Here is a 21106-nt window from a genome sequence, read left to right on the forward strand (position 1 = left end):
TCCCAGTGCCAGCGCAGTGCAACTTGTTGCACCGGCTGCTGCTTCAGAGCATCAAGGAAGAATTGATTTACAGCAAAAGCAAACTGCTGTTTTATATTATGTTTTGTTTTTTTGGCCTTTTTAACCAGGTGCATTTCCCCGTCAGCCGACCGATACGCAAAGGACAAATGTAAGTTTGCTGACACATGCTCAAAGTTACACAAGTCGCTTGCCATTTATAGATATTGGCTGCTTCTGTTAAGTTGCGTACAGCTGTACAGAACGCTCCTGAGAAGCAATGGGGACCATCCTCGGGGCTAATAAATTGTGTGACGTCGAATCGGTGCACAAACTTGCTTACTCGCCAATACCTGATCCGGCATTTCAGGCTGTACTGGAGGCATTTCGGATACTGCTACCAGAACAACCCTACAAGGAAGCAGGAGCAGACGTGAGCCTTGGTGTGGTGCTGCCTTTGATGCAGCATTACCTCGATGGCTTGGAATAATTCTTGATCCCAGCCAAAGATGCTGTCACCCCTCAGCTGTATTGGAGTTTGTATCTGCAGCCTAGTTTTCACTCCAGACTGGCTTCTGGCATCTGAAAACCTTTTGTCGGACATTTTGTTCAGTGTACCTGTCATACATGGACACAAAATACATGTGACATAAGACATAAAATACTACAAAGTTTGTAGTCGCACACAAGTAGATCAAACTGCATAGACATCTAGACAAAAGACAAACATTGATATGGTGTGTGCTCATTGCTGCAGCCCAGTGCTTATTCTGAACAACAAATGGACCCTGAAATACACCTGATTAGTCTATTTTGTGTTAGTCTCATTCTGTCTGGGATATTGTTGACATAATCAGTGTAAAATACCAGAAACAGGCAGCGCAACGTCTGCTGTCGCGTTTACACTGACTGTGTGTTAATACCAGGTTGTGCAGGCACACACACACCCTGACTTTACACTCTTTCTCTGGCAGGTATAACACTCGCATGGTTGAATTCTTGCACAAGTTGTGGCCTAACAGCTTTCCACCTCTGCTGTTGATATTAAACAAGAACTCAGGAAGCTCCTTAGGCACTAAGGCGAAGTGACCAGGCGAGTCGGTTGGTGCATCCCTAATCTTAATATGAACTACGAGGGTGAATGAATACTTATTTCTGATTTGTTTTATTTAGATTTATTTGCAACAATCCCAAACATCAGTGCATCAGTGAATCTGTTATTCCACAATTGAGAGTTCTCTGAGATGTTTCTATCTTAAACACACATTTTCATTGGCCGTATGTGCATGTGGTCTCATTCTGTAGTCATAATGTCACACAAACATCCCTCATTGGACACTTTTTGAATGTTGGCACTGAAATGTATTTCTCTTGCCTTTTTTTAAAAAATTATTTTCTGTTCTTTTGTGTGAGTACTGTACGTATTCACAGGCAGCTTTGAGTCAGTGTGCAGCTTGGCCGTAGTCACAGTCGGGGTCTGACAGGCGTACAGCTGGAACCGGCCACTTGGCAGCGGATGCGATGCAGCAAACTACATCTGCAGCATTGGCCAGAGTCTGAGCGGGTATTCAGAGCGTAGTTAATATTAGTGCAGTATATTCCATTAGTGTCCTCTCTTGAGTCAGATGTGATGTCAGTGTTATTTCGTGGTGTTGATCTACTGCTGTGTAGGACAAAAGCTCTGTATGGTGGCAGAATTCACTGTCAGTGGAAAAAACTTTTATTTTTGTAGTCAGACTGGTGGTGATGGGACTTGGCTTCTGTTCAAGATTCTGTCAGCCAAGCTCTTCACACAAGCTTGTAAAACCCCCCCCCCCTTTTTTTTTTTCAAGCTACTGGTTCTCAAAATCACAAGAATGAAGGTTTAATTGTAATCTTGACGTCCACCCTCCAGTTGACACTGTACATGCTGTAATATCATGTGCTCCCAAATCTGACTGCATGCAAAGCTGAAAAACTGGTTTATCTGTGACGACGTGAGCAGTGATGCTACCAAAAATCAAGCAAGTTTAACAAGAGAATCACCATTCAGCACCATTAGTGCTGTAAAGTCTGCAGCAGTTTGTTCTGGATTATTGTTGCAGCATAAATACCAAACATGTTTTCATCCCTATCTGCCTTTTTTAAAATCCTAGTCAGAGTGTAGCACAGATAATCCCAGGTGACTGAAACTCTTGGTTTCAGATGGACTGAAGTATTTGAATTGCACAGAAGTCTTTGGAAATCCTGTGAAATGTTGACACCAGCTAATGGGTCAGGAGTTGCGTGTACAGAACAAAATGATTCATGACCTCAAAGAAGCAGTGTTTCTGCAGCAGCTGCAGAGCGTTGTCTTGTCATTCATCATTTATCTATATTCCAGTTCGTACCTGTCTGTCAGTAAAGGCATTGTGAAAAGATAACTATATTTTATTATATTTGCCATGTTGTGCCATTTTTTTTTATCATTGCAAATTCCTGCACTTTGTTCTTGCAAGCCAGAATAAAAGTTTATAGGAAGTCTGTGTAATGATTTGGTTGTCGTTCATGGGTTCTTTCAGTAACATGTTTCACTTCAGTGTAACAGCAGCGTTAAAAGGCAGCATTAAGTTGTGGCAGTACACTTCTGGTATGACTTTGAATGGCAGATTTGGGCATCACAGTGTTTGGATAACTGTTGTAATACATTTCATTCACACGGCAGGTGATAAAAGAAAGTTCCACGAGTTAATGATTAGCTGAGTTATCTCCTGAATGGCCTGTTATCAGCTCCACTGTGTCATTCTGCTGAAAAACCAACATCATTTGACCACATACAGTAGTGCAGAGTCAACACATCACAATATAATGTGCTTTGTTTGCCACACATGTGGAACTGGAGAGGTTCATTAAGAAACAGCAAATAAATCTGCTCTTATCTGTTTTGATAATCAGTTGTCACTTTTTAAGCAAATCTTAATTGGTTGCAGCTTCTCAAATTTGCATATTTTATAAATTTGAAGATGTCACCTTTCGATTATGGAAAGGAATGGAGGGATTAATCGCTTAATCAAAGTATAAAGTATCAACTCTCGTGGGTAAAAATGGCTGAGCTGTATGTAAGACATGTCTGACAACTTTGAGCAACTCTTCAAACACTGTGGTCTGCACAAAACTGGACTTCCCTCCGAGCTGCAGAGTCGACTTCCCTTTACGCTGGATCTTTATTTAACCCGTGCAGTGTTCATTTTTACAAAATATAAAATTTGGTTTTACTCGCTTACTGAAAATTGTGCTTGGTTTAAAGTCACATTTTAGCCTTTTTGCTTTGCTTCACTCTTTATTTAGTCAGTGGGACTCAGTTTTAGTCTAATTCTATTCAGTGTTTGAGTCATAATTTTGATCCTGTCATGGATTTTGATGTCTGATTTTTCTCCTGGCTGTAAACATTCGGAAGCAGACCTTGAACTGTGTGTTTAGTCATTTCGGATAAGACCGCCTTACTGACTTACTGACTTCTTTCATATCTAATAAAGAATAAAAAGTTTGTAAGGAGAAGTGCAACACAGTAATATTTCCTTCACAGATTGTTTCTGTTCATTTGTCAGTCTCACAATATTACCTCCCCTTTTTTTGTCTTTTTTTTTTTTCCCCTTTCTGTGTAGGCGGAGTGGTGTCGAGGAGCACACTGAAACGGCAGGCATCATGGTGACCATCCCAGAATACTATGCAGGGAAAAGTGTGCTGATCACTGGTGTAACAGGTTTCATCGGCAAGGTACAGTGCTAGTTGAATGGACAAGTAGCCAACACAGGACGTACCTGAACCCTAAAATGCGAGCTACCAAGCAAGATGAGAGGAAATCCTTTTAGTGGAGTCTGTTGGTCACATTTTCATCTTGACTCAAGGCTTTCATTGTGTGTTTGTGCTGTGAAGGCATGAGTAAGAACAAGAATCTGTTTTTTGGTGAGAACATTTGATAAATGTAGCAGAGCACGTGAGCATGGGTGTCCTTTTACTGCCTTCCTCTACTGATCTGACTTTCATTTGTTTCCGTGTGGCTGTTCTGATGTCATGGAGGAAGAAGCATTCTTGACAAAACACATGAGGCTACACTTCTGCAACCAGCAAAAGGAAGTTGCTTTAAAAGAAGTGTGCAGTGCCTCAATTGAGCAGTCCAATGAATAAAAGCTGATTTTATCTCTTACTTGGTCATTTTTAAAGGTGTTGCTGGAGAAGCTGCTGAGGTCCTGCCCAAGAGTCAAAGCTGTCTATGTGATGGTCAGGTCAAAAGCTGGTCAAAGCCCTCAGGCCCGCCTCGCTGACGTCATCAACTGCAAGGTGAGAAGTGGGCTAAAAGACTGGGATGGCATGACCTGATGGGCTTGAGGGCCTGTTGCACCGGCCATGTCTCAGTTTGAGTAGAGTGCAGGAGTTAGGCACCACACACAAGCTGGTACCTGCACGGAGTTCAGATGCCACTTAAAATCTTCACCTCTTGAGCTGGTGTGCGTCAGTCCATGTTGTTGTAGAGCCAGAGGACATTTAGTTCTTATTGTACTCTTAGCTTAGCGCTTCGCAGTAACAGAAATTTTGACCTTTGACATTTTCTGTGACAATGCTTTGATTACAGTCATCTTAATTAAGTCAATTGGGGGGTTTAAACTAGTTTCAACTTTCCATTGACTTTACATTTGATGCTTCTGATCAAGCGTTTGTTCAACTGGCTGCTGATTTGAAAGTTCCCCTCCTGGTGCTGATTAAACACTCAAAACAAATCTCTGTTCATCAGAATTTTTCTTCCATGGAGGCTAAAATCCTTTCATGCTTTATATTTGCTTAGATGTAACTCTACGCCTTTGCTTTCATTCAGTATGTGCGGATCTATGAATATGCAAATAGTCCCCACCTCCATCTCCACCCACCCCTCCACCATTCGCCTGCAGCTCAGACATACCTGCTCAGCCTCTGGTGTCTCTTTCTGGCAGAAAGCCCTGAAGGAAAACTTCTCCCACGTGCCAAAAGCACTTGAATGCCCTCACCTTACCCATACTAGCAGCTAATGAGGACAACCTTTATCATGTTTTCTTCATGAACAACCCCAAAGTCATGAGAGGTTTTCTGTCAGAATGATCATAATGAATGAAGCCATCATCTAATTAAGCTACTCAGCTATCTGAACTATTTTGAGTCATGTTTGTTGTAATCTCTGTATCAACATCCCTGAGCCATAAAAAGTCCTGTCAGTATTTGACATCAGTCATCATGTAACGTTGGCTAACATTGTTGAGCAACATGTTAGCTCGTACTCGCTGTGTCCCCAGGATAAAATGATGGAACAGCGTCAGACTTAGATGTAAGTTTTGTGGCAAAACCCATCTGTTTTTGGGTACGTTGTTCAAAACAATGCTGTGGAAAAAAAGGTTTAAAGACTTGATTTTCATTGGAAGGGGTTCCTTAAGGAGACTGTAGGCAGCAGATGCTTACATCACCAGTTTGTATATAAGAGGAGGCATCGAGAAAGAGGAATACAGAGAGCTGAGATCTGTTGCAGGAGGAATGGATGAAAAGTAGGGCACTCTGCCATCAGCCATGCACCACCGACACCGCCAGCAGTAAGCAAGGGAATAGAAACTCGTCTTTTGTGAAAAGATATTTAACTACACACTGAATAACAGTCCAATGATTTATGCTTTGCAAGTTTTAACTGTGCTTACAGTTTACTGTGTACTGTAACTTGGGCATCATTTTCATTTGGTTTCCACGCTCAGCTGTTTGAAAGATTGCAAGAAGAGCAGCCGGACTTTGCAGAGAAGATCATAGCAGTGAACAGTGACCTCACACAGCCGGAGCTGGATCTGAGCAAAGAGGATCAGAGCATCCTGGCTGAAAACGTTAACATCATTTTCCACTGTGCCGCCACCGTCCGCTTTACTGAGCCACTCAAGTGAGTTGTCTTGCTGTTTTACTCAATTTCTTGGTCTTTATTGTTTTCATGAATTTCTTGGGAGTATGTACAGTACATTCATTTCCTGCCTGTTTCTCTCGAGTGGCACTTTGTAAGTCAGCCGTGTTTATCAGTGTGTTTCTCCCTGATTTTGTGTGCTAGTGCAGTGGCAGCATGTTAGCAGCTAATTATCTCTGCTCATTGCTGCTAACATGTTAGATTGTGCTCAGGGTGAGAAACTACTCATTTTTAAAGGCAGTTGTGTTGTCCTTCATGTTTCTGGGCACTTAAATTTGATGCCACACCTTTGATCTGAGGTCATTTTGTGTTCCTGTGGTAAGATACAACTTTATGTACACACAACGTTTCTTCATGTGAGAATTCAGCACTTTGGAAAAAAAAAGTATTTTTGCTTTCCTTTCAAGAGTGATGTTAGAAAATCAATATCAATCTCATGTCTGTGCATCAAGGATGGAGCTAGAGTCAGGATGTGATGAGCCGAGCGCAGCTTAATGACTAAAAGCATGTGGAAGCAGCTAACCCAGCTCCATCCAAAGACCAACAATATGCCTACAAGCACGCTCACTGATTCACATGTTGTATCTCATTTGTTTAACCATATACAAAGAGAAATGTAAAACTGGTTTCAGAGGGGAGTTGCATGCTGGATCTATTTCTAGACAAGCAGTGTTCAGAGTCCTTCTGTGCAGCATGTCTGGCGATAGCATTGGTTGCCAGAGTCAGTCCGTAAACACAGTTTTTTGTACAAGCCTGATGGTAGCAACCTCACTGTGACGACAGCACCATGCTGCACACAGTCGCTGCCCCCAGCTGTTGTTCACCATGAAATAGTTCCACAATGTGACTTCATATGTTGTGATTACTGTACAAATCAGATATAACATGTTAATTAGTAAGCTGTAGGGGTACCAGTAGGCTCGCTAGGCTGTAGCATCTCAGCTCAAAAAATGAGATTGGTATCTCTCTGTTCATCTCACATTTTTCGACCTCCCCCCAAAACCACCAAACACCAAAACACTCTCTGAAGTCCCCAGTTGCAAATAAGAAGTGACTAAACAAAAATATCTTACCCACTGCTTATCTTGGACAGGGTTGTTTAAAAAAAAAAAAAAAAATAGTCAATACCCGAACAGGTATGTTGACTTTGATAACAATTTAAATTTGCACTATGTGTTGTTGTACAATTACTTGCTTCAAAAGAGGAAGCTGTTGAAAGATGTCGGAGGAGCTTGAGAAACTATTTCCACTCTGAGTTATCTGTGCAGATAAGCAACTGGCAGTAAAAACATACAGTGAACTCTATCTCTGGATCTAACATTTTGGTTTTTTTTGCACGCCTCTACACCGTGTAAGGCTATACACCCAGTCACCATTGTTATTAGATCTTACTACAAGCGTACTGCACACTTCTTTGCTCACTGAGGCTGATTAGATTTACACCTTAGATACTGAAATTAGCTACTGAATGATAAGGCTTGTTTTGATACTGGATTGTATTGATGCAATTTGGTTGGTGCCATAAAAGTATTGAAGTTGAGTACGCATGTTTAGTCACATGTTCTTACTGTGTTTGGTCCGTTAATTTCATTCACTGAGGTAAGTCCAACTTTACTCTCTATTCCTTTTCCCCTTCTCAGAGATGCAATGCAGTTGAATGTCCTGGCCACCCAGAAGATGATGACACTGGCCCACAAGGTGGAGAACCTGCAGATCTTCGTTCATGTCTCCACAGCTTACGCCAACTGTGACAGAGAGCTCATTGAGGAAATCGTCTACACTCCCCCCGTAGACTACCGTAGACTCATCGATTCTCTTGAGTAAGTTTACCTGGACAGTTTCCAATGAACAGCTGCTGCACAGTCAACAAACTGTTGTTGGTGGTGTCGGTTGAATTAGGATGGCCTTGTTTATGTATGCAGATGTGGGGATGGTCTCTCTTTGTCATTAGCACAGTAGTGTGGGATTAGGGTTGAGGTTTTTAAAAGGAGTCTTTACTTTGTCAAATTGCTAGATGCATAAAAAGCAAGTAGGAAGGCATTATCAAGATTAATGTCAGTGAAGCACTGAGCATGCCAGCTTAGCCATGGCCATGGAGTAAATGGCTGCTTAGTAGCACTAATGTTGTAGATGCTGCCAGTCTTAGCTGCTGAGAGAGATTAGTAAAGCATTAGAAGCTTGCAGAGTGAGTAGAGATTAGTGGGATGATTCTCACAGATCGTATGTAGTAGTAGCATCGAGCTTTTGAGGGAACTTGGATGGATGTGTACAGACACAAAATGCCTAGGTTTGACTGGACCTTAAAGAAGATGTACCTTTTGGAGTGAGATACAAACTTAGTTGATGCAGGGTTGCTTGGCTGTGGAGTGACGTGATGTTCTTTTGCCTTGCTTTGCTTTGATGTGGACCTTTTCAAGTTTTACATCCAGGGAGGTTCAGGTTGATTTTGTGCTTGTTTATAACTGCACAGTGTATATGTACTCACATGTAAAGTGAAAAAGTTAATGGTTTCCCTGGCAACCCAGCCTAACATAACTCAGTCCATTTAACCTTTGGCGTTTCCTTGTGTTTGGGAGTTCTTTGAAAGCTCAGTTGACTCTGTCCAGCCTATGGAAACAAAACACACCCTGTGTGTGGTTTAAATATTTGGTATTGTGATAAATGACCTAGCAAAGTCTAAATTGACATTTTGATCCAAGGCTCAGACTTTGGATGTTTCCATTTTAAAGGACAAATTGAAAGTGAGAGTATACAGTTGGACAATGGACAAACTCACCACTAGCTTGACTGTCATTGGTCACTGCTTCCCATTTTGAGTTTGGAGGAACATGGCAGCTCTTTTGAAAACATTGTCAATAATTTTGCTCTAAACTATCCATCAAAAGCACAATTATGCGACGGGAAAAGTTGCAGCATTGTGCATTTTTATATAGAATTCTACAGTATTTCTACAAGGTAGCTTGGAGAAGCTGCAAGTAAGTTTGCTTGTCTTAGTTATTTTTGGTACAGATATCCTAGAAATTTAGTACACATACTTGTAATGATAGTTTACTTATAATCTGAACATCTACCAGATGGATTTGCTCCACATTTTGTACAAACATTCATGTTTCTCAGATGATGGAACTAATGCCATTTCCATCAGCCTCAGCTGAAGTTTGCCCATGACTAATTAGCAGATGTTAGTTTGCAACTATAATTGCGAGCATGGTAAGCATTATACCTGCGTAACAGCGGCATGTTAACATATCATGTATGTTATCGTAAGTCCATCCTCACGGAGCTTCTAGCACAGCTGTAGACTTAGTTTTTTCTATGTTTCTTTCAAGGGATTGAAGACGAATCTTCATTGTTCTGTACTAGTGCTGTAGGTGGATAAATAAATGCAAAAATTTAGACTAATCTGGTCATTTTGTTTTGTTTTTTTTGTCCAGCTGGATGGATGACGAACTGGTGTCTGCTCTGACTCCCAAGCTGATCGGTGAGCGTCCCAACACCTACACCTACACCAAAGCCTTGGCTGAGTATTTGGTGCAGCAGGAGGCAGGAGACCTCAATGTAGCCATCGTCAGACCATCCATAGTAGGAGCAAGCTGGAAAGAGCCCTTCCCTGTGAGTGGTTCCTGCTATTAATGCCACATTGCTTTTTCATGGTATTTAAATTGGGGAAAGAATTACTGTTGAAAAGAAATTCACTGCACACCAGATTCATTTTGGATGCTTTATAAATTGTACCAAGAAAGAGCAAAGGAAACAAATACAAATCACATCTCATGAGATGTGGGTTGTCGCCCTTACCAAGACAAATGGACAAATGATTATTTTTTTGTTGAAGTAAAAGACAAGCCAGTGTGTCCAAGTTAGTTTGTTTAGACACGGTCACAGTGATGAAGACGGCTAATCTCAAGAGTCATTACAGCTACAATGTTAAACTGGATGAGACAAATGCACTTGGATAGAGTTAAGGCTTTTCAGTGGAAGCAGCTTTGGACACACAGACCATAATCTGACACAGACAGGGTTATGCAGACGAGTTTTGTGGTGAGCGAGCGAAGGGGCTGAAACCTCATTCAGAAGGAGAATTTGTGGAGGAGTCCCTTGTTGCTGTTGTGGAGCTGCTACCACCAGACAGAGTAAATCTGCTCCAAAGTGTCCGTTTGTCTGGAATAATGCATAGAGACGAAGGAAAACCCAACGTGGAAACTCAGTGATGGGGTGTGGGTGTGTGTGTGTGATTTGGCCTTCATGGTGGACATTATTACCAAGAACCTCTGAGCATATATGGCCCTGGCAGGATGTTGTCTTATATGAATTGAAATGGCGCTTGACAGGGAAGTGCTTCTTCACCCCTCAAGAGGTGGTTATCATAGTAAGCAGGGAGATTGTTTCAAGAGATCAATTAACAATGACTTCCTCCTCTTTAGTACTGTACATAAAATGTTCCCTTAACAGGTAGCATAGAGTGGAGAAGGCCCATCTATCAGCACAGATGTGTTCATTCTTCAGGATGCAATCCAGGTTTCAATCACACCCTTCCTGTCTCTTCTCTGAAAGCACTCTGCTGCTGCCAGCACAGAGGCGTTCGGAGCAGTTGAGCAGTGAACACAGTCATGGTGGGAGCAGGAATGTCAGGAATGTGGAGTAATGAAGCCCTGCACACCTTTGTTCCCGGCCAATCACGGTGGGAAGCAGGAGGACTGTTGGATGTCTGGTTTAGGTTTGAGAGATTGGGGGATGCAGACGGCTTCTGTCTGCATATCTCAAAGGGACTGTGTGTGTGTGTGTGTGTGTGTGTGTGTGTGTGTGTGTGTGTGTGTGTGTGTGTGTGTGTGTGTGTGTGTGTGTGTGTGTGCGCGCGTGTGTGTGTGTTCCATCTAACAATATGATATAAGTCGTGCATGCTTTAGTCAAGCAACGCCTTGCATTTGAGAAACTGCAACAGCACATGTTTTTTTTTCAATAATTGAGTAATTATTCAGAATTTGTTCGGTCATTTATAAAGATAAGAACAAGTTTTATTTTCAGCTAGTTGTTTCAATGCTGATTTTGTGCTCCTTCCACTGACTTCTCTTTCAGGGCTGGATTGATAACTACAATGGACCTAGTGGAATATTCATTGCAGTAAGTATTAAGAGAGAAAACCATTGAGGTGGTGTGTACTCCATTATGAAAGCCTGTCTGTTCTCAGTAGTTTTAATTTGTTCCACCAGTAGATTTCACCAACACCTTTTCTCTTGTCTTCATTTATGACACAAAGCTGCATCTGGAAAGGTCACATACACATGAAACTGTCTTACTGGCTCAGATCCTGAGATGCTTTGTCTACTGCAGTTTAATTTTCTTTTAAATGACAGATTGACGGCTTGTTCCAAATGCTCCATTCACTAGACAATTTAAAGTTCTGTGAGCCCCAAGGAAAGGTTAAAAGCAAACCTCTTTTCTGTTTCAAATGACAGAAGTTTCTCTTGTGGATGGGAGTTTTTGTTCTTGGTCTGTTTTATGAGTCCATGTAATATTGTACAGCTTGGTGGTTTATATAATTTGACTTGTACACTACTGTACTGTACTAAAATACACATGGAGAAATGTACTCGCATGGTGTAGTAAAAAGCAGGACTCATAGGAAGGGTTGTAAACCTAAACTGCGGGGCTATTAGGCTAACAAGAGCCAAGTCCACGAAGTTGTTGACTATAGAGCTTTTCATCAAACACTTCACTGTCATTAACCTCTGTCACTGTCCTTGCACTCACTGCAGCCAAGCAGCATCCCTTCTCATCCCATCCCATGCTGCAGTTATAAAACAAGAATATAAACAAACAATATTTCCTAAGTAGGAGGTCAGTCCTCCCCATGGACACTGGAGATATGGAGAGAAATTACACTCAAAATGATTACAAATGCAACCCAAGTTTCCAACCTTCCGATTAAGATCCAATGCAGATCATTTTCACTTACAGATAAACTTACTGTGTGCATAAATATCTCAGAATATTTGACGTTCTTTTGTATTTATTTACAGACTGTTAAATGTGTGTGCACAGATCGCCTGACCTGCACGGATCAGGTTACACTTGCATGTGGAGATTTGAGACCCTTTTCATGGTCTCCTTCCACAAATGCATGCTGTGTTTAGGTACTAGTGGCAAACCGGGACATCTGGGCTTTCAGTGAATTTGTGTGTAATTTCAAAGTGAGAAAGGCGTTTTTCCCTAAATAGACAGAATAGCTTGTCACCCCTCAATAAGAACATATACATTTACCAACTATAGCTTCTATACAGAGCCTATAAACGTAAATGTATGGTCTGAGTAAACTACTGCCTCGTGCTCAACTTGTTCTTCTGCTGGGAAAAACAGCCATTGCTCCATTGTAGGTAGAAATGAATTTCAGTTTGACTATGGGCCTGACGTTAGCATCTGTGCAACCAGCTGTTTCTTTACTGAAGTATACGTATTGGTAGTTTTTGTCATGCTGTAGTTTGTAGCAAAGGCCCGTTTTGGATCTTAAACTGAAGACTAGGAAACTTGATCAGTAGCATTAATGGCCTCCTTTCACCCTTTCCAGGCTGGTAAGGGGATCCTGCGTACAATGAGAGCGTCTAACGATGCAGTGGCTGACCTGGTGCCTGTGGACGTGGTCATCAACAACACGCTGGCTGCAGCTTGGTACTCTGGATCACAGATGCTCAACAGGTTGAAGAGACACACATAAACACGAGATCATATGAATTCTTACATAACATCCTCAGCTTGCTTTGAAACGTTGATTGTACTTTTTAAAGTAAAATTGAGTGGAACTATTCTTTCCTTATTACAGGTCTAGAAACATCCTGGTTTACAACTGCACGACCGGCGGGATTAACCCATTTCACTGGGGGGAAGTCGGTATGATGTCTCTTTATTTTATCACACAGCCTCTGTTTTAAACACAGTCTCTGTAAAGGCACCTGACAACGGACACTTGTATGTTTAAACGTGACAGCTAATGACATGCCCTGATTGGAATCTGATCCGCTGCCTACCACACCCAAACCAAGAGCTTTTGTTCAGAGGTTCTTGAAGGATCCTGGTTTGTAGCTCGGTCATTAAGGGAGTGTTCTTAAAGTGAATTCCTACTCTTAAACAGGAGTCACACACTGTTTGGAGGTCATTATGAACACTGCCCACAGGCATTTCAAAATCCCATGTTTTTATCAAAACTTCATGGTTTGTAGTAAAACGATGATTCTGCCAATGCAGCAGTGTCCTAAAAGTAGAAGCTGGGAGCACCAGTGCAGCCATAAATCATCAAGTCACAGCTTGTACACTATAAATGAAGTTATTGAGTCACAGGGATGCTTAACATCATTTATCTAAACCAGGCATGGTTCCCAAACTTGATCTCAGGAAGACTGAAAGTTGCAGACTTAATGTTGGATTCAGGGTGAAAACACATTTTGTTTAAACAGTGAATCAGTACAATATAAACAGTCAGTTTAAGGTTGTACTGATGCTGTTTTCCTCTGCCATCCTCAGAACTTGAGTTGTGCCACTCTGTTTCATTATACAGTGATTGACAGAGTAACAGCAACACCTCACAGTCTCATGCCATCCATTAGAGTAGCCCAGAAAGATGTGCAATTGAGATTAGAAGTGGATGCTTGACCTCGGGAAACTGTTGTTGACAAAATGGTCTCACCACGAGGTCCATATCAGTAGCCGTCTTTCTGGTTCTATCACACGATCTTCTTCAGCAGGAGTTTGCCCAGTTTTCATGTTCTCAGGGCTTGGAGTTCTATTGCATACATAAAGAGAGTTATTTTAAGCCTTCTGTGGTTCCAGAGGGAACTGTGTGAAGTCGGATGCTTCAAGTGATGCCACTTGAGTCAACGTCAGTTGGGACTGAACACCAACCGCAAATTTGAAAACTTGAAAAACCAGTCCTCTGCAGCACACTGCTCGTCTCCGCTTGACACTTGTGGCTTTGGGCCACATTAGCATAACGCACGCAAATCTCCAGCCAAGCTGTCAGTGGTCTAGTCGTGGATAATGTAGGTGCCAGGTTTTGGCAAAGAAGAGTGCATGAAATGGAACAGACAGTCCCTCTGTCTCTGTCTGTCTCTGTCTCTGTCTGTCTCCCTCTCTCTCCCTCTCTCTCTCTCTCTCTCTCTCTCTCTCTCTCTCTCTCTGTCTGCAGTTCCATGTCAACTGTGCCAACTCCATCAGCTGAGGAAGATCGTGTAACTTGATCAAAAGCTCCAGAACAGTCATTGATAGACCACACTGTCAAAATTCTTTTTCCAAATATTACCTTTGTGACGTTCGAGTGGTTTGTGGAAACATCAGAACCATTCCTTTAACTCAATAGACATTGTAAGCTGCAGTTTTGTGGTAGTTTTGTGTTGGATCTAAGTGTGTTTATTGTGTTTCTCTTGTGAGGGACACAGTGATAGTCATTTTTTTTTAAGGATTTATTTTGCCAGTGGGACCAAGGCTTTGAGACAGGCTTGAAGAATCAAAAGGCATCTTTAATTGCTGATTGATGACTTGTGTTGAACAACCTTCTGTCTCTTAGAGTACCATGTAATATCCACATTCAAGAGGAACCCCCTTGAGCAGGCCTTCCGTCGGCCCAATGTTAATCTCACATCCAATCACCTAATCAATCAGTACTGGATCGCTGTGAGCCACAAGGCTCCGGCCTTCCTCTATGATCTGTACCTCAGGCTGATTGGACGAGAGCCCAGGTAACCTCATCGCCGACTCGGACGTGCCGCCCGTCTGCTGTTTTAACACCAAAATTCTCGCACACACATCTCTCCTGCTTTAGTCTGTCACTTTTCTTTGAGTGTAGTAGCGTAACATCGTAGCTGTGATGCTAATGTGTTACATTATGCTTGTGTGCAGTTTTGCTTGGAGTTGAAGAATGTATAACCCAGCTGCTCTCCTGCACGTGCACGGGGTTACTGATGGGTTCTGCACTCTTTACATCTTGCTACTTGCAATGTTACTATTCTCAGTTGGGCTCCCAAAATGTCAGCACTAAGGTCATCTCAGTCCAGGTGATACATTCACTAAGGTGGACTTAAGTCTGAAGATACCTTTGGGAAGCCAACACAGGTGTTGGCCCTTTGAAAGACCTCTGCTAGCTGCTGAATTGTCACAACAGTGTTAAGTGATTGGATCTGTTGTTAAAATACAGATACTTGAAGATCTGCAGCCCTTCAGATGTCATAGTGCTGCTCGCAGGCTAGCAGGAGTCAAGGGCCTGCATCTTTCCAAGTATCAGTCGGAGGAGAAAACGCACATTCTTCCTCATCTCGTCCTCTCTGTGTCCTCCTTTGTCCTGTCATATGTGTATCTCTCTCCTACAGAGTACTATATAAACACGACCTTCAAGACCAATCCATTAGACCAGGCCTTCAGAAGGCCCAATATCAATCTGCGCTCCAACTCCTTTGCTAATCAGTACTGGACCACTGTCAGCCACACGCTGCCAGCCCTGCTCTATGACGGCTATCTCATGGTGACAGGCCGCAAGCCCCGGTAAGGTTGCAACTAAGCCCCACACCAGTCAGCCCTGTTTGTTTGTTTGTTTGTTTGTTTGTTTGCTTTGTTTTTTCACTGACTGGTTCCATGGGATGGAACAAGGACTGGTCTGGGGCAGAAGAAACAAAACGTTTGCTGTGTCTTTATTTGACCTCATGGCATCAGCCGGACTTTGTTAGTACAGACGGTGTCATGACAACACGCCATGACTTCTACCAGAGCACACTTTCAGCTTTGCTCTGTTTTTGGGAATGTGTTTTGTTTTTTGTTTTTTTTTAACTACTTTTTTTTTTCTTTTTTTTTTTTTTGTAATCAAAGAAGACTTGCCTTCTTGTGAACCATGCTGTGAACATGATATTCATTACTCTCATCTCCCAATTCTCACCCAATCATGGAAAATCCAGAGGCACCATGGGACTTCTTGGTCATTTAAAAAAGTTGTGTCCAGTCTGGAGATGGATCATGTCCCACTGAATACAACCGTTGTGCATGATTATTGATCGATATCTACATTTGTGTTTCCTCTTCACTACAAGCCACAGGTGTTTCAGACATTTCTTGTTAAGCAGTGCCAAGCATTCCTCCACTACACAATATTTTTCGTGGCGGAGTTTCACTCAGCGTTTGGCTGTCTGAAATGGATTTGGCTCAGTAGCTAACTCACATTCTAGTGGTGTGGTTTGATCCTAGTTGGGTATGTCACCAGCTGTAAGTAATAGTTATTTCTGCCTCTGTGTGCTGATCAACCATGCATGTTTGTCTCATCCTCTGAATCATCCGCCTTCACAGGGGGAATCTGAGTCATCTTAATCCGCCTCGATTAGTGTTTCAAATGACAGCATTTTGTCCAACGTGTAACGGGCCTGTCATCGGATTAAGGCCTTTTTTATTCTGAACAAATTGAAAAGCGGTAGCTGCAGCCATGCAGTACAAATGCTGTTACATGTTTATGTAAGTTCACTGAATAACAAATGCGGAGTTTGAGGACTCAGAATCCATCTTTTAATTCTCACAATAATGGGCGCTGCGGTGTTTACACTCCCACCACCAGTTCTCATCCTGTTTACCGATGCACTTTAACGGGTTTTTGAATGATTATCACTTAACTTATGGTCCCCGAGATCTGAACTGACACAGAAATGAAGTATTCTTAACTGGATTCAATTGTGTTAACAGGAGGACAGTGTTAAAAACAGAACATAAAACCTCAAAGTCCCTGAGATTTATTCATTTTGTGTTGGGTTTTGATTATTTTTCTTAAAATATTCAATATGTTTGAATGAAATTTGGTTCGTGTCCCTGTTTGACAGTGTATTGTCTGTCCTCCTGGCCTGCACACAAATTAAATCCAGTTAGTCTTCATCTGAGTTATGTCTGTCACTGTCCCCAGGGGAGACGTGACTACTTACAGTGCTGCGACAACGTTTGGGCAACATTCTTGACTATTTGGAGAATTTGTAAAAGTGAAATAATTACATGATTTGGAAATTTCTTACCCTGATCTGGAGAAATTTTGTTACGTCTTGACGAAAATGTGAAAGACTCAGTATGAACAACTCCAAATGTCAAAGCTGCTTTTTAACTGAAATGAAATTGTTGCTATCCAGTGAAAACCATGCATTTCCCATTTTGGTGATTTCTAATTTTTCAGATAAACTGAAGGTTTAAAGGAATAGTCTAGCAGTTTATTTTAGCATGAAGAGTGGATTTGGGGAGACGGCCAGCCTGGCTCTGTCCAAAGGTAACAAAATCTGCCTCCAGTCCCCTCCAGTGAGCACGTTATATCTCATTCGTTTAGTCCTGACAAATCCTAAGTGTAAAAGTTGTAACAAAGTTGCTGCTCCCAGCTAAGATAGTCCGACACATAACACCCATAAAATGCTGAGTTGTGGTTTTTAACTCTGGTTTTTGATGCATCTTTGTCCCAAAGCTTTTTTTAGTCCCTGAAAGTTGACATTTTGGAAATGTGTGGTTTTCAGAGGACAGCGATTCAAGTTGTAGGCAGATCATTCACGGTCGAGAGGTGTTCAAACACGTAGCACTGTACAGCTCAAATCACCACCTGCAAACATTACAGTGATTAAATCTGCTTCATTAAATATTCCTAAGTCTGTGAAATCATGCCCATGGCATATCTGAAACGACGAGTCTTTATGCACATCTCGTAGTGTTAAATGATCAGTTATAAGACTAAATTGGACTGTAAAGAACTCGCTATGTAAACCTATGCCACAAAGACACTTGTTAGTCAAACTCTGGTGTTTGTCTTTGTGTTTTAAAGTTTTCTCGTGTTAAACTTCTGCCTCTGCTCTGCCCTCCTCCAACACCACGGAACCCTGTCCTCATTCACTGTGCTTTTCATTCATTATTCCTCCTTTCTGTCATCATCCATGACTTTTCCACACTCAATCGCTCCTTTATTTTCTGCCCCCCCCCCCCCCCCCCGTCTGTCCATCCACCACCTCTCTGTTGTGCTTCTTTGCCTTGCCACACTCCTCTTTTCTGCTCCCCTTCCCTTCCTGTATCGCCTCTCTTCTGTGTTTTGCCAATCATCTCCTCCTCCTCGTCCTTTTCCATCTTGCCTCCACCGCTCGTTTATCATAGGATGATGAAGACAATCACTCGTCTCCACAAAGCCACGATGGTCTTGGAGTATTTCACCAGTCACTCCTGGGTGTGGAACACTGACAATGTTGCCATGCTGATATCCCAGATGAGCCCAGAGGATAAGAAGGTATAGGACACATGATGGTAATCTTATATGTAAAAATAAATAATCGGTCTCCCTCACATCATTCACCCATGTCCGCCCCCACCACAGAACACAGACCTATACACACTGTGGAGATAGCAGACAGATTTACCACTCAGTGTGTTAATGTCTGATTGTCGGCTGGCTACAATAGAGTGGGTCATTCATTCACTGGTGACGTCAGTTTGTAGTGAACAGCGGCGTTGTTCAGACCAACTGTCTAAGGAATCTGCATTGGTGGAGGACATGTTTGTGGACTGAAAGTGAAAGAATTAGACTTCATGTCCTGTTTACACATTAGACATTTTTGTTCTGTGCAGCGAGGCGTTGACATTTTGTCTTTCTTCCCCTGACAGAAGCGTGCTGATGGCAAATCTGTTCTAAGACTTTACATTAAGTTTTGAATAGTGTTGAAGTTTTTCATTTTGAAAACCTGTCTCTTGTAATGATGTTTGATTCTGTAGTGCCTTTCTCCCAACATACCCAACTAGGGGATTCAGAGTCTTTGATTCCCTGGGTGCTGACTGAAAGGTAGTCTCTGTGTCCAAGGCTACAAACCGTAACCCCACCTCACACAACCACAAGCCATGTACCATTGTGTCTTCCTCAGGTCTCAGCCAGTTATCCAGTTTCATTCTGCTCTATTAATGGAAGGCACCACTAGAGGTTAAATTTAGAGGTTAAATTGGACCAAAGCCAACTGGAGCTCAGATCGGCTCTGTCTCTGCAGGCCCAAATTGCAGCCTGCTGGTGCCCAGTGCCGACTCCTCGCTGTGATAACTTTTAAGTCTTTAAGAGGCTCATACAGATGTGTGTTAAAGCAGTTACATTTATTTATTCATTTATTACCCAACTCCCCACACACAGTTATGGTAAAGTTTCTCTGGTAGAAAAGATCTACATCTACTGCATGGGTTTGCAAAAAACATTCTGTAACAAGCCAACATGTCTTCTACAGGTATTCATGCTACCCAGGGGATGAAACATCTTGACTCCCCCTTGATTTCATTTTGGGTTTTCAGTGAAATATCTCCACAGCTATTGGATGGATTTCTAGTACATACGTACCATCATCAGGTTAAAATTCTAATCTTAAACCCTAACGCAACTTTCTGGTCCAACTGGATGTAGGTGCTATGAACAGCCCTATGAAATAATGCATGGAGTGAATAGTATATAATATAAATAGTTTGGTCTTTAACCTTTTCCTAAAGATCGAGAGGGACTCTGCAGATCGAATAGAGTTTGGTAACTCGTTCCACCACCAGGGAACCACAGAAGAAAAGAGTCTAGCTCTAGATATAGGGCCTTTTGGAGGTGGCAGCACCAGGCGCCGTTCCTGGGCAGAGCGTAGTTAGCGGGAGGGAGCATGAACCTGAATGAAGGAGTTCAGGTAGGTTGGAGCGGTTTTGGTGGCAGTTTTTGTAGGCAAGCATCAAGGATCAAGCATCAAGTGGAGGGATATGAACAGCAGAGTGATGTGCTCTTTTGGGCTGGTTGAAGACCAGGTGAGCCGCCGCATTCTGGATCATCTGCAAGGGTTTTAGCGAGCATACTGGGAGCCCTGCCAGTAAGGACTTACAGTAGTCGAGGCGTGATGGTACCAGCGCTTGTACTAGGAGTTGTGTTGCATGCTCAGACAGGTAGAGTCTGATCTTCCTGATGTTGTACAGCACAAATCGGCATGACCGAGCAACAGATGCCACATGCTCTTTAAAAGTTACCTGGTCGTAAATCACGACACCCAAGTTTCTACCAGATTTTGTGGGAGTGAGCAGAGCTGAGTCAAGCTGGATACTGATCTGTTGTTGTACAGAGGGACCGACTTGGATGACAAGGAGCTCAGTCTTTGACAGGTGACATAGGTGACAGGTGACTCAGTCTTTGACATAATGATGACGTCACACCTGCAACACAAGGATATTCCTGACAGCCACAGCTGAACTGTATGTTTAGTCCTTATTGGCACATGTCAGCATGTTAACAGGCTGAACTGAGATCTTAAACCTGGTGAATATTACCTGGTAAGCATCAGCATATTAACATGTCACCGTGACATATACCTCAAAGCACTGTTGTGCCTCACAGCCACTAACATGACAAAAAGCTGTTGTTCTGCCTTTTTTATTTTAGCCTTTAAATAGTTTTTAGATTTGTTTGGTTTTTTGTGGTTAATATTGTTTTTTTTTGTTGTATTTTCTCTATATGAACTGTTACCTTCATCTTTTTCGTTAAACTATACCAAGTACTGCCACTACTTGTTGCTTTTTTGCTTACAGTGTTTCTTGTGTTTTGATTTCTGTGCTCTAGGTGTTTAATTTCGACGTGCGTCAGCTGCACTGGGCAGAGTACATGGAAAATTACTGTATGGGCACCAAAAAATACGTCCTCAATGAAGAGCTGTCGGGCCTGCCTGCTGCACGTAAACACCTCAACAAGTAAGAGTCTATGGAATCAAACCTGCAGTTCTGCCAACATATACAGAGACGGGATGAAACGCTGTCTGTGACGAGCTCTTATAGACAGCTGCCGTCCTCTGCAGAGTAGGCGGCTTTTATTATTCTAGGTCACCATACAGCACGTCTATGCATTAGCATTGAAATATCCTTTCGGATTGTGAAGTACTTCAGTTCATCCTTCCACTAACCACTGATGTCTTTTACATTTGGTATGATTATGAGGATGTTTTTTTTTTTTTTTGTCTCCCTACTCCTTCTGAGTGGATGGTGCAGCCACAGTGGCGATGATCCTCTCCGCTATAAGAAAGCTCATGTGAATAATTCAGCGTGCAGAAAATTTCAAAGTATTAAAAGGAAGGGGCGTGAAGTAATGTTATTTTCCTCTCACACGTCACATCTTCACCCTGGCAAAACCTTTTGAAGTCGACGTTTTGTCACGTTTGTGTG

At 42.3% G+C, this 21106-nt stretch overlaps 1 protein-coding gene across 2 annotated transcripts in view; it reads left to right on the forward strand.

Annotated features, from left to right (window-relative positions):
• Positions 1–21106, forward strand: part of far1 (fatty acyl CoA reductase 1) — a 28538-nt gene that overhangs the window by 3065 nt on the left and 4367 nt on the right. The window contains exons 2-12 of one of the 2 annotated variants that reach the window (XM_076732799.1): positions 3621–3732; positions 4180–4296; positions 5727–5902; positions 7561–7740; positions 9355–9532; positions 10997–11041; positions 12486–12613; positions 12738–12805; positions 14475–14646; positions 18053–18182; positions 20511–20638. In XM_076732799.1, the coding sequence (XP_076588914.1) occupies positions 3661–3732; positions 4180–4296; positions 5727–5902; positions 7561–7740; positions 9355–9532; positions 10997–11041; positions 12486–12613; positions 12738–12805; positions 14475–14646; positions 18053–18182; positions 20511–20638 (1394 nt within the window). In that variant the 5' untranslated portion in view covers positions 3621–3660. Of the gene's footprint in view, positions 1–3620; positions 3733–4179; positions 4297–5726; positions 5903–7560; positions 7741–9354; positions 9533–10996; positions 11042–12485; positions 12614–12737; positions 12806–14474; positions 14647–15273; positions 15446–18052; positions 18183–20510; positions 20639–21106 lie in introns of both variants that reach the window. The other variant, XM_076732800.1, reaches the window with a different exon arrangement.

Source organism: Chaetodon auriga, chromosome 6 (genome assembly GCF_051107435.1).
Source record: "Chaetodon auriga isolate fChaAug3 chromosome 6, fChaAug3.hap1, whole genome shotgun sequence".
In the NCBI taxonomy this organism is placed as follows: domain Eukaryota; kingdom Metazoa; phylum Chordata; class Actinopteri; order Chaetodontiformes; family Chaetodontidae; genus Chaetodon; species Chaetodon auriga.